This window comes from Odocoileus virginianus, chromosome 6 (assembly GCF_023699985.2).
Source record: "Odocoileus virginianus isolate 20LAN1187 ecotype Illinois chromosome 6, Ovbor_1.2, whole genome shotgun sequence".
NCBI lineage: Eukaryota > Metazoa > Chordata > Mammalia > Artiodactyla > Cervidae > Odocoileus > Odocoileus virginianus.
The window spans coordinates 86,743,824-86,756,655 of NC_069679.1; the positions used below are offsets into that span (position 1 = coordinate 86,743,824).

The 12,832-nt window shown below is 44.3% G+C and overlaps 1 protein-coding gene across 3 annotated transcripts in view; it reads left to right on the forward strand.

Moving 5' to 3' along the window:
* Nucleotides 1-605: 605 nt before the first annotated feature.
* The window catches only part of TTC8 (tetratricopeptide repeat domain 8), a 54,378-nt gene continuing 42,151 nt past the window's right edge, over nt 606-12,832 (forward strand). For 2 of the 3 annotated variants that reach the window (XM_070469765.1, XM_070469768.1), the window contains exons 1-2: nt 606-800; nt 10,718-10,747. In XM_070469765.1, coding sequence (XP_070325866.1) covers nt 699-800; nt 10,718-10,747 — 132 coding nt within the window. In that variant the 5' untranslated portion in view covers nt 606-698. The remainder of the gene's footprint in view (nt 801-10,717; nt 10,748-12,832) is intronic. The other variant, XM_070469767.1, reaches the window with a different exon arrangement.

The following is a 12,832-nucleotide window of genomic DNA, read 5'->3' on the forward strand; positions in this document are numbered from 1 at the left end:
AATGTACGTCTTCATTGGGACACAGAGACTCGGCGAGAAGGACTTAGACAAACAGACTGGAGTGTTTGCGGATTTAGGGCCTGGAGTTCTGGTGGGAGGGATGGTGCTGAAGAAAGGTGTCCCCTATGTTTCTGAAGTCGGAGGGGTAAGGGACAGGGGTATAGGAATGTCTGAAGTGGAAGAACAGTACCGCTACAGCTGGAGGATGCGCTCCAGGGACTTTTCTGGCGCGGGCAGAGGACGCGCCTTCAGTTGCTAGGCAACCGGGGGTCCTCGGGGAGGGTGGCGGACCCCAGTAGAGGTGTCTCAGTCAGTGCCTGCCCGTTTGGGCGCGGTACCGGCCTCGAAACTAACGAAGTAGCTCGCCTTTTCAAAGGTGCACAGTTTCTGAAGCCAAGGCTTGGCGAGACCCAGAGCCGAGCTCCGCCCGCGGCGCATTTCCCTGTCCTCGTCCTCCGGCGCGAGGCAGGGCGCCGCTCGGGAGAGGCCCCCGCCGCCGAGCGTTGCTGGGCGGGACCGGACGCCGCCGCCCGCGCCCCCAGCCCCCCGGTCCCGCCCCCGCGCACGCCGGCCCGAGCCCTGCGCCCCCCGGCTGTCAACCCCGTGCCCCGCACCCGCCCTGGCCCCTGGCCCCTGACCCCGGCCCCGGCCCCGGCCCTGGCCCCGCGCCCCCGCCCGCGGGCGCGCCGGGCTCGGACATGGAGCCGCTGTTCCTGGCCTGGAGCTACTTCAGGCGCAGGAGGTTCCAGCTCTGCGCCGATCTGTGCACGCAGATACTGGAGAAGTCCCCTTGTGACCAGGTACCGGCCGGACCCCGCCGGGCCTGCGGGTCTTGGCAAGAGGGCTCCAGGGGCTCCCCGGCCCCCACCCCCCTCCCGGAGGCGGCTGCAGGGAGGAGGGCGCAGGGCGAGGGTGACCCTGTGGTCAGCACGGTCGCGTGGAGCCCAGACCCTCTGGCACCGCGGCCGCTGGGTCCTGACTGTGTGGTGACCGCCCCCTCCGCTAACTTCAGCGGTTGGAAGATGGTGAAAGCAGCTAGGAGACCACCCTCAGATGTCGCTGAAAAGATGATGAACTCTGTTAGGTCCTGTATTCTTGCGTATCAGTTCAGTCCAGTCCCTCAGTCGTGTCCGACTCTTTGCAACCCCATGGACTGCAGCACGGCAGGCCTCCCTGTCCATCACCAACTCCGGGAGTTTACCCAAACTCATGTCCATCGAGTCGGTGATGCGTATATTCTTGCGTAGAGGTGGGCTCTTAAGCTCGCTGCCTGTTACCTTATTAATTTCCAAAACATTTGTGTATAAACTTAAAGACCTGTAAGTTCCCATCCACCCACCCCCCATTGAAATAGCTGCCTTTTTTTTTCTTTTGGATCAAACGTATAATCCTTCCAGTTCATTTTAAGACGGTTGTCCAAAAGTGGGGAGCTTTGGATTCTGGGCCTTGAGTGGAGCTTGAGGCAAACAATTCAAGTTAGAGGAATGAGAACCTAGGGAGGGGAACATACAGTTATTATTAGGAGGGAGGGGTGAGAAAAATAATCCCCCTAAAAGAAGGAAATGATGGCATTGATTGTAGTAGTTTACTAAAGCTCTCTTAAATAGAGTACAGTGTTAAATAGAGTACAGTGAAAACGGTTATAGGCTACTTGTGAGAGGTGCACCACCGTGGTGCCCAGGTAGTTCTGGAGGAGGCAAAAAACGGAGAAAAGTGCCTCTAGTAAATGCAAAATGTACTCATGGAGTTCGAGTTCCCCAGCTTTTCCTCTGGTGGTGTTGCCTTGGGGATGTTAGAGAAAAAAGGAAAACTGATTAGAGTTACATTCAGGGAGATGTGACAGTTGTTCCTCTGCTCTTCCTTAGCTCCCAGGAAGTGGATAGAGGATAGCCTGTCAGGGAGAATAGTTTGGCCTTCAGATAGATAGCACATCTCCCTTAGAACAGTCTGCGTTAGTGGGAATGCTGAACTAGGTTCTGTTTGGGTTAGTTCCTATTGGTTAATAAGACTCTTATTTCCATAGGCAAGCATTTTTTCCAAGTGTGTTTCTTAGCACAGTCGTCCCACAAATGCTGCTTAAAAAAAAAGAGAAAGATTTCACCCTCAGATTTGTTTGGGAACCATGACAAAATATGGACCCCTTTATGTTTGTACAACCAGAGTTTGTTACACACCGGTGATGTGCCAGACATTGTTTTTCCGTTAAGTCAGGGTAGTTTCCATTCCACAGAACAACAGTCCCCGGAGGAAGAAAATTTCCTCATTAAATGCGTTTGGGAAATGTATTCCCTACTTAGACATTCATACTAAAGGCTCTGAGAATTTCTGCAGAAAGAAACTTAACTTTGCCTGATTTTGATGAATATAGTAGTTATGAAACTTTAATTGACCACCGATTCCTTTTGTGGCTTTGGGGAGGGTCAGATCACCCTAGAGAGATGTCACATTGGGAAGTGTATTGTAGGCAAAGCAGCAGTGTTTCCTATTAATAGTTAAGACATTGTAAGCTTTATAAAAACCATTTTTGTGTTAGTTTCAGGTGTTACAGCAAAGTGATTGAGTTATACATATATATATATTTTTCAGGTTCTTTCCTGTTATATAGGTTGTTACAAGATATTGAATATAGTTCCCTGTGCTATATAGAAGGTCTTTGTTGGCTATTTATATATAGCAGTGGTATATGTTACTCCCCAAGTCCTAACTTATCCATCCCCCAGCACACTTTCCCCTTTGGTAACCATAGTTTGTTTTCTGTGTCTGTCGTCTTAATGACACAGTCACGGTGACATTCAGTATTGCACTGCAGGTTTAGTTTGTGATGGGCACTGTGATTAGGTCTTTACAGTGTTCAGTGACCTTTTTATAGAGTGCTTACTACTTGCCAGGGATAAATTCTATAAATTATGTGTATTTCTTTGCTGAGAATAGCCTTGCAAAGTAGGTAACAAATCACTAACATTTATTGAGTGTTTACTCTGTCAGGTTTGATTCAGAGGGTTTTCTGTTATCTCATTTAATCCTCAGCTAGTTTGGGAAGTTGGCGCTGTTTCCACCGTTTTGCAGGTTGAGCCCAGGAAGCACAAGGTGAAACAATTGTCCAAGGTTACGGAGCCGGTAAGCCCGCTCCCTTTGTCTATACGATGCTGCTTCTTGGGCGCCTATGGAGCCTCGTTTTTCAAAAATCTATGTCTCCAAACTTTTCCTAGTACATTTTCTCATCTACTGTTCCTTTTTCAAGATTTCGGCTAAATGGTAAGGAAATGACATACCTGTGTGCTTGGGTTAAAGGCTCTGAGAAGTCCGGAAGGAAGGTAAGCTGCCCAGTTTTGAGTAAGGCAGCATTTGAAAACTTACTTGACTGTCACCTGGTTTCTAGTTTGGGGGATAGGGACAGATTCTTCCCGGGGAGGCGTTGTCACTTCGGGAATGCATAGGCAGGATATTGGCGTGGTTGCTCTTGGTTAAGACTGGGCTGTCGAGGCGACTGTGCCTCCTTTCCTCGTGCCTGGGGAGAACAGGATGAACAAATTAAGCACTTCATTTAAAATCTCCTGAATTAAGAGCTCAACCAGGTAATAACTTGAATCTCTTTACTTGGTCTCTTACGTGGGTCCCTTTCGGCCTTGCTGGCCATCTTGGAAAATTAAGACTCGTTACGAGGAATGTTTAGTGGTTCTAATTTTGATAATGGCAACGGAGAACAGAAGACACAGCCTCACACTGGGAGATACGGTGTTGTCGTCGGTTAACCGTCTGACGTGGTTTACATCATTATGGCAGGAGGTCTTGTTACTTCTTGCCACTGTTCTGTTTGTTGTAGATTTGAAATAATGCTTTGAAATGTGATGTAAGTGGAAGCGTTAGTCGCTCAGTCATGTCCGACTCTTTGGGACCCATGGCCTGTAGCCCCCCCAGTCTCCTCTCCCATGGGATTTCCCAGGCAAGGCTACTAGAGTGGGTTGCCATGCCCTTCTCCAGGGGATCTTCCCAACAAACCAGATGTCCTGCATTGCTGGCAGATTGTTTACCATCTGAGCCACCGAGAGAGTTTGGTGATACTTAATTTTAATATCCTAGAAATGTTTTTTTAAAAAATGGGATTCTTTGCTCCTGTTTTTTTTTTTTTTTTTTTTGTTATGAGCAGGGGTTGATATGTTCAGCTCCTATCAGTGTCAGAGGTGGCCTGGGAGAATCAGTACCAGGTTTAGAAGAAATTGAGGACAAGCTTTTCCTCTCGAATCCTTTGGTTATTGCCGAGGTGGTTTATTTATTTATTTATGTTGTCAGAACGGTGAGCAGCTCTCTGCCGGGCACAGAAGTTTTAAGATGGTGTTACCTTCCCAAACCGGCCTTCGGGTGCCTGGCTTGGGCTCCCTCCTGCTGGTTACCCTCTGATCCAGCCTTTCAATTGTTGCGCTTTTTCTCTGTGTGCTTTCCTTAGCCCCAATTTGCACATGTTGTATCCAGTTGTCATTTCTTTTTGGAAATATCTTCCAGTATGATTTTCCCCACGCTTAAAGAAATCATGCTTTTCCCCCTTAATTAATTAAAAAGAATTTAAATGTTTATGTTAGAGTGTTGATGGAATTAATGAAGAGCTACTGGAAGCTTAAGGAAGTTTTCCTAGGATTAAAAGCCCCAAAATTCTTTCTTTCTCTTTGCATATGAGTCCAGGATGGCAGATCTGTGTGAAATGGCAAGGAATCTGGTGCCCGGGTGCCCTCGTTACGTATTACCACTTGCTGAACGAGTGCAGCGGTCGTATTCATGCGTGCATTTGGAGGGTGTTATTGATGTGTGCCAGCTTCCGCTCTGCTTACCAAGATCAGCCTAGTTGCCTGATGGCCTCTGCCTCTCCCTGCTCCCCATCTTAATTTTCAGCACCATAGGTTCTTTATTATTTTTTTTCTTAATACTTATTTTTACTTATTTAATTATTTGGCTGCACCGACTCTCAGTTGTGGCACGTGGGATCCAGTTCCCTGACCAGGGATTGAACCGAGGCCCCCTCCATCGGGAGCTTGGAGCCTTAGCCACTGGACCACCAGGGAAGTCCCACTGTAGTTTCTTAAATGGATTCACCTTTTCAAATAAATGTGATCGCATTAGGGACATCATTACTTCATTTCTTGTTTCAAGGATGAATTGTTTTTTTTAAACCAGTTGATCAGTTTCTTTCTGGATCCTTCCAGGAGAATATTTCTGATAGTACTTATCATCACTGGTATTTCTTAGGACGCTCTTGTTGTTCCACTGAAGGAAGTTCAGAGACTGGCAGTCAGAGAGAGCCAACAGAAATATATGATCAGAACAGAAGCATATCATCCTCAGCCCGCAGTTAGCTGGTTTATCTTCACATGTCCCTTTAGCCTCACAGGCTTTTTTTGTTTGTTTGTTTTTTGAGGCTTCTATCTTTTAGAATATTTTTCCTCTGCAACTCCTTGAAGTACCATTTCTATGCCACCCATCTGATTTTAGTACAAACGAGTGACTCTGAAGCAGTGCCTGGACCCATGGAAGAGAAAGGAAATTAAAATATTTCTCCTGAGTGCCAAATGGATTCATTTTTGCTCTTGCTTTTTTTTCTTCTCCCAGAACAAAAATAGCTTTTGTTTTTTATTTTAATTTTCACTTTTTAGCTTTACTTATTTTTCTCCCAGATGAGGAAAACCTCTCTAAAGTGATTTGCTCTTTGTTAATCTTTTTATAAGCTGGTCCAGGGAGCTTCACGAAGATAACATTTCAGTTGTGATACGTTATTAAGCTTTGGAGATGAAGCCTGCCTCTAAGACTATTTCTTCTACATTTAGTTCTCCTTTAAGAGATAACATTTTGGTGTCATATCAAAAATACTGAGCACTTTATACTTTTTATTAGGGCTTTCCAGGGACTGCGTGGTAAAGATTCCACCTGCTGATGCAGGAGACCTGGGTTCCATCCCTGCTTCAGGAAGATCCCCTGGAGGAGGAAATGGCAACCCACTCCAGTACTCTTGCCTGGGAAATCCCATGGACAGAGGAGCCTGGTGGGCTACAGTCCATGGGGTCCCAATGAGTTGGACACAACTGAGCGTCTGAGCACGCACACATACTTTCTACTCAGATTGTGGATTTTATTTAGTTTCGATTCTTGCCAATGTCAGAGTAGTCAGGTTGGCTGAAGAGGTATGACCAGTTAAGAATAAAGAAGGATAACCAATGAATTCATCAGAGTTTTCCCATTTGACAAAAGACAGTAAGAGCAATCAGTTCATAGATAAGTGTTGTCTTTTTTTCAGAGTTTTCTGTAAATCATAGCTGGGAAGGTGGTTAAAAGTTATAAGATATAGAAAAGAGAAATGCAAAATGGCCTTCCATGCAGCAATATGACCTAGAGGGAATGCTTGCTTTTACAGTTCATGTCGGTCATCCTGATTAGTTGCTTAATCTGATTACTGTTCTTTGTGTTCCATATGTCAGATTCATGGCTTTAAAAAAAAGCAGCCCCGATTTTAGCTCCAGTGTGATTCAGCAGTTCATGAAACATAGAGGTTTTTCAGGTAGTGTTTTTTTTTTTTTAAAGATAATATACTTTTCTTAATGGGGTAGATGTCCCATAAATTTTTAAAGCATTAGAATCAGTGATTCTGGGAGTAGGAGGGTTAGCTGTGTATCAGAATGGGGGTAATTCACATTTTCTTCCCCCACCACCAATCTCTACTCATGACGAGAGATGTTGCAGCGGAGAGTTATGACTGTAAATGGTCTGAACGTGGAGAAAAGGCCGAAAGCCGCTGGCTTAGATGAACGGTAGGGAAGCAGGGGTCCCCAGTGAGACGTAGGTTAGTAGTTGGTTGAGACAAGGATCTGGTGCTCCAAGCCAAGTAAACATCTTTCTCTGTGATTACCTAATTTATTTCCTCACTGGGGCCATGGAGACTTACAGCCAGACAGTCTTTTGATTCTAGACACTGCAAGGCAGTTCACGTTCGTGAATTTTACAGATTACATTCCCACTTGGCTCCTTGGTCACTGAATCTCACTAAACCTTCTGAAATCCGTTCATTTCTCTCTTACATTCTTTCCCTTCCTTTTATTGCTACATTCTGAATGATGACCCCATAGTTCATGAGCAGAGCTGGTTAGACTCATTAGCCAGAGTAAGTATTGATGGCAATTAGGAAGTCACATCCAGAATTAGCTGGAGATTTTAATTCCCTGAAGTAATAGCAACAGTCTAGGGAAAGCTGTGCCCTTGGGAGGAAGGCAGGAAGCCTGCTGCTGTGAACTGAGGTTTATGCCCAGGAGTTGGTGCTGGTTCTGGGCAGGGCCCCTCTATTCTCTGTCTTGTTACTCACTCACTTTGAAGGAGATTCAAAGGGAGGTTTAATTTGATGCGCCATGAACTGGGAGTCGGTTCTGAGTTCTGAAGAAGGAAGTAATAGAGAGCTGGGTGCATTCCCGCTCATTAGATACATGTTTTTATAAAGAAATTCTGTGTGGCTGATACTTGCTGAAAGTGCTACCACCTTATACCTCATGAACTAAGATAGTATATGTGCAAGAACTCTGAAAACTATGAAATGGTCTTTCAGATGCCAAGGTTTATTTTTAAAGCTCTCCTGTAGAGTGGGCACTAGGGCTCTCGAGCTGAGAGCGGGACAGGGTCATGGAGGCTGCCTGGCTCGTTCAAGGTCGTGCAGCTCAGTGGCTCCCTGGGAATCGAGCCCGGGGCTTCTGACGCCGCTGCTGCAGCTTTCTACTCACCTGTGCTGATGCTCCTGGAAGTCATCTGTTAGACCGAGTGAACCTAACTTGTGGTTCCTTATGTGAGTGGGTTAATTTAAATCATAAAACTATAATTGAGAGAGACCCAAAGATCAAGGTCTCAGTGATTTAAAAAGAGTTTTGCCCTGTCTCTAAATTAAAACATCCTGACTCTTTTCCTGCATCGTCCTGCCGTTCCTGATGGGTCTCCAGACCAGCCTTGGTCTTCCACACCCGACAGCAGTCTGCTTTCCAGCCTTGCTATGATCTCAATACAAAGCAAAGTGCATGCTCTTGACTGAGAGTGTCTAGGCTCCAATACTGCCTGTACACTTTGACCTCTGAGTTTTCTCATCCATCAAATGGCCATGTTAATATGCCTGCCTCAAAGGACTGTTGGGCAGGCTAAGTTCATCAACACGTGTAAGTGAGCTCCTACTGTCTCTATATAGCTAGAGATAGGGAGAAGGAAATGGCAACCCACTCCAGTACTCTTGCCTAGAGACTTCCGTGGACAGAGGAGCCTGGTGGGCTGCAGTCCATGGGGTCGCAAAGAGTCGGACGCGACTGAGCGACTTCACTTTCCCTTTTCACTTTCATGCATTGGAGAAGGAAATGGCAACCCACTCCAGTGTTCTTGCCTGGAGAATCCCAGAGACGGGGGAGCCTGGTGGGCTGCTGTCTCTGGGGACACATAGAGTCAGACACGACTGAGGCGACTTAGCAGCAGCAGCAGCCACTAGAGATGTTTGCAGGGAGGATTCTGCCATTTGTATTTTTCTTAAAGGATTGTTGGTAATCTGGAAGACATCTGTGAGGACAGTGTTGAGTGAAATGGTGATAAAATGATGAATATAGTTGATAGATCATTGGCGCTCAGTAAACTTCCAGAATCATCTCTCTCTCCTCTGATCTCCTTGTCTGCTTTTCTCTCATCCCTCTAAGTCATCGATAATTGGTTCAGGCTTTAGTATAGCATTTAACACATTTGTACTGTAATCTATTTAATTATGTGCCTTCCCCCATAGGGAGTTTTCAGTGCCTGTCCGGGGGTCCAGGGAAGCCGGGAGAATGTGGTGGAGTTAACGCTTTCTCTGCCTCCTTTGTGGTTAAACCTCGCCTCCATCTTCAGCCACATCACCTGGATCAACTCTGAGCCTTTCCAACTTCTAGGCCTCTGAGTTTCTTCTCCTTTTGTGTTGTTTCCCTAATGTCCCTTACTCGCATAGGAAATCGTCCTTGTGATCCCCAGAGACAGAGAGAGCGTGGAGGCCTTCATCAGCGAGCAGAGCGCTCAGGCTGGGCTGCTGGTGTCCGTTTGGGCCACTGGAGGAGTCTTCGTGCCCTTGGCCGAATAGCAGGCATTCTGCATCGACTTACTCTCCGTGGCCCTTTTTCCTTTGACTTTTCTTTTCCTGGTCAGACGTTGTCTGCAATTACTTCTAGTGAACATTTTTACCCCTTTCTATATGGAACTTATCTTGTGTGTCTCCTTCACTTTAACTTGCAATCCTGCCTTGTTATATCCAGCTCATTTTTTATCTCCCAGGTGGACTGGCAAGAATGAGCTCTGGCTTCTTTGTGAGACCTTGAGCAAATTACACGGCATATCTGAATTTGTTTCCTTATCTGTAAAATGGATAATGACGCTTATCCACCTCCCTGAGATGGTTGTTGTGGGACTCAAATGAGATAATGGGTCATTTAGACATGTACACCAATAAATAAAAGGAAGGATAGAGAGGTTACTTCTTCTGTCATCTCATTGCCTGTATTGATATCTTTCTGTAAATGTGACTGTGAGATCTAGGAAATTTGTTCTTTTTCCAGCTCTTTCTTATGCACACTGGCCTTCAGTTCAGTCGCTCAGTCGTGTCTGACTCTTTGCGACCCCGTGGACTGCAGCACGCCAGGCTTCCCTGTCCATGGAATTCTCCAGGCAAGAATACTGGAGTCGGTTGTCATTTCCTTCCCCAGGGGATCTTCCTGACACCCAAGGATCGAACCCAGGTCTCCTGCGTCGCAAGTAGAGTCTTGACCTGTCTGAACCACCAGGGCCTCCCTGGACTCTCCCTTTCTGGCCTAGGTTAGCCGTGTCCTCTCATGTTGCTGTGGCGTGTCATGCTAAAGAAATTGCTCATCCTTGCCTGGTGACCAGGTGATTTACACATTGCTTCCACACATATTCTTAAACAAATATTCTAGGGTATTCTTTTTGGATTTTAGAGCTGTAGAAAGCAAGGATCTTTTTTCTTTCTTTCTTTCCTTTTTCTGCTTCTTAGTAACTTTCCTAGTGAAACATGCTGCAGATTGAGTGTTCAGAGGTTGCTGACTATAAATGTGTGAGTGTAGATCTTTTATAAATAAATTTGTTATGAATCTTTTTTTTTTAAACCAGTGGACTTCTGTTTAATTTGGGATAGAAAAAAACTCGAGTTTTTCAGCACCTGGCACCAATATGTATTACATAGTCTATTTACAAACATTTCTCAGAGGACATTACAGTCAGAATTAATTTCTTATCTTCAGCCACTAATCCCATTATGTTTATGCAGAGCAGAAGGGTTTATGGTATGTGGATTTTCCTCCTCCCCAGGTGATTAAAGTCTGAATGTTTTAACCACCATGAACTTATTTTTGAATATAAAACATTTCCTTGGTTTAGATGTAAAATTATTTTTAATTCCTGAGATACTGTGACTTCATTAAATACATTGATATCTTCTCTGTGCTCTAAGTGAGGTTAGAGTAATTAGAATTTTCTGATAATAGAAAATTTAGCACTCTTCCCTGGATATTAGTTTTACAGAACTCCTGAGTACACTTTGGGGGAAAGATTAGAGTTAATGTTTGGGTTTTTATTGAATGATTTTTAGTCTACCTACAAATACTTGGTTAATTATTAAGGCTTTTTATTTTAGAAACTGTATTATCCTAAAGATGTTTACTACTTTCTTAATGCTTTCCAGGAACCAGATCCTGCATTGCCAGTGTCTCAGGTAAAGGTTTATCTGCAATCTTTAGTTTAGAGAATAGTTTAGTTACTACTACTTAGTTGTTGCCATAGATTAGTAAGTTTGCTGTGTATCTACTGTGCTGTTATAAAATTAGCTAAATCTACCAGGCATTCTGTACCTTTGTACATAAATGTAAACTATTATATTTTCAATCCTTTGCGTCTACAGGTGTAACACTAGGGCACTCTACTCATGAAGACTTGGAGCTTAAATAGAAATGACCAATACTGACCCAGAGGATGAGATACAAAAGAGGAGGCAAGGGGAGCTGGGGGCTTAGAAAGGGAGCCAGAACATCCGCAGAGCCAGGAGTGTCCGGAAAGACTGTGATGGATGGGATTGTTGGTCCTGAGCAAGGAGGAGGCTGACTCTGCTTGGAAAGGTCTTGTCTTTAGAGAGAGGTGCCTGCCACCATGAGGAGGAAAGGAAGATGTGGCCAGACAGCCACATCTCCCGAATCAGCTTTGTTAGAAAGGGAGAGGCAGCCAGAAAGCGCTGCCGACTGGGTGAGACGGTGGATGAATCAGAAGGGAACCCAGGAGGAGGAGGTCTGGGTTGGGGGACTCCTGGCCAGTGAAGTTTTTAGCCCAGGAGGGTTTCTAGTAAGTCTGGGAAGAAGGAGAGGGGATGAGAGAGATGTAAATCAGAGAACTTAAATCTTACCAGGTGTTTGCCCTGCCAAGCGAGAGAAAACTGTCTTTTAGGTAAATAAACAGTTTGAATCTCATGGGGTTCAAATGTGTAGTCATCAGACCTTTTAGAAGAAAGCAGTATACAAAATACTCTGAAGGAGGCCTGTGTGGTATCAAACAAAGATGCTGGATAGGTTAAAACGTACTCCTCTCTTCTTTAAAAGGGTGACGTTTGTCGTTAGAGTATTCATTATAGTTCCTGTATTGATAGATGTGCAGAACTATTTTTTTTTTGCATGATACATGTACAAGTCATCAGAAGGACCTGATAACTGATATAACTGATATAACCTGATAACTCTGATATAAACAGAGTGAGTAACGTGCCTTTTGTTTTCAGTAATTTTGCAAGATTTTGATTAAAATTAAGATTGAATTAAAACATCAACCATTTGCATTGTTGGTCTGGTTTTAAAACTTTACATGGGATTTGAAGGTTTCAAAACCAGCGCAAGGACTTCGTGAAGGACCTGCATTTGGTATGTGCTGTCCTGTTACTGCTGACTTGACTGGACCGTGATCTAAAAGAATCAGAAGGGAGCAGGGCTGACCGGATCCTTCTGAGCCCACTGTTCCCACGCTGTGGCTTTGTGCTGTCTCGGGTTTTTAACCGCTTCAAAGTAAATGAGGCTTTACAGTAACAGCTCAACGTCTCGTGCCTGAGTTTTCATTCTCATGGAGTAGGCAGAGTGTCAAATGTTACTGATTCTCATGATGTCTAAGTGAGGTTAGACAGACCATTCTTTTGGTGGCTTTATTCTAAGAATAACTCAGGAGAATTGTTTCTTGCCAGCCTTAGGCCTTACATGGCTTTGCGTTCTGTGTTAAGAGGAACAGAACAATTTAAACATGTTTTACTCAGTCAGTAGAGTTTTAACCTTTTCATTTGTCTATTTTTATCACTAAAATTGGGTTAACCTCCCAGAAGGTAGTACAAGTAAGTCAATATTTCCCTGATGTTAGCAGGCAGATATATGCCTCTAGAGTAATGTCTTATAGACTAACTCAGTAGGTGAATGAGTTGGAATTATGTTTCACAGATAAAAAAGGAAATAATTGATGTGATAATTACTCATTTATTAAGGAGAATCTCTGTTTTTCTATGAAAAAACTCCTAAGCATCTATTATTTTTTTATCAATTTCACAGTACTTCCAATTCATTGGTATGCAAATTTATTTGGATAAACCACATGACCCTGTCGTTTATTAACAAGTGTATCTGATAGAAACAATTTGCAATTTTATTTAGATTCTAGTGGCAGTGTAGAATTACCAGTTTGCTTTGTTATGCATTTTATTTCACCAATTAGTTTTGAACTTAAAAATTTAAACAGGAAGAAGAATTTAGGGTTGTAAAATGTATGTGGCTTTCCT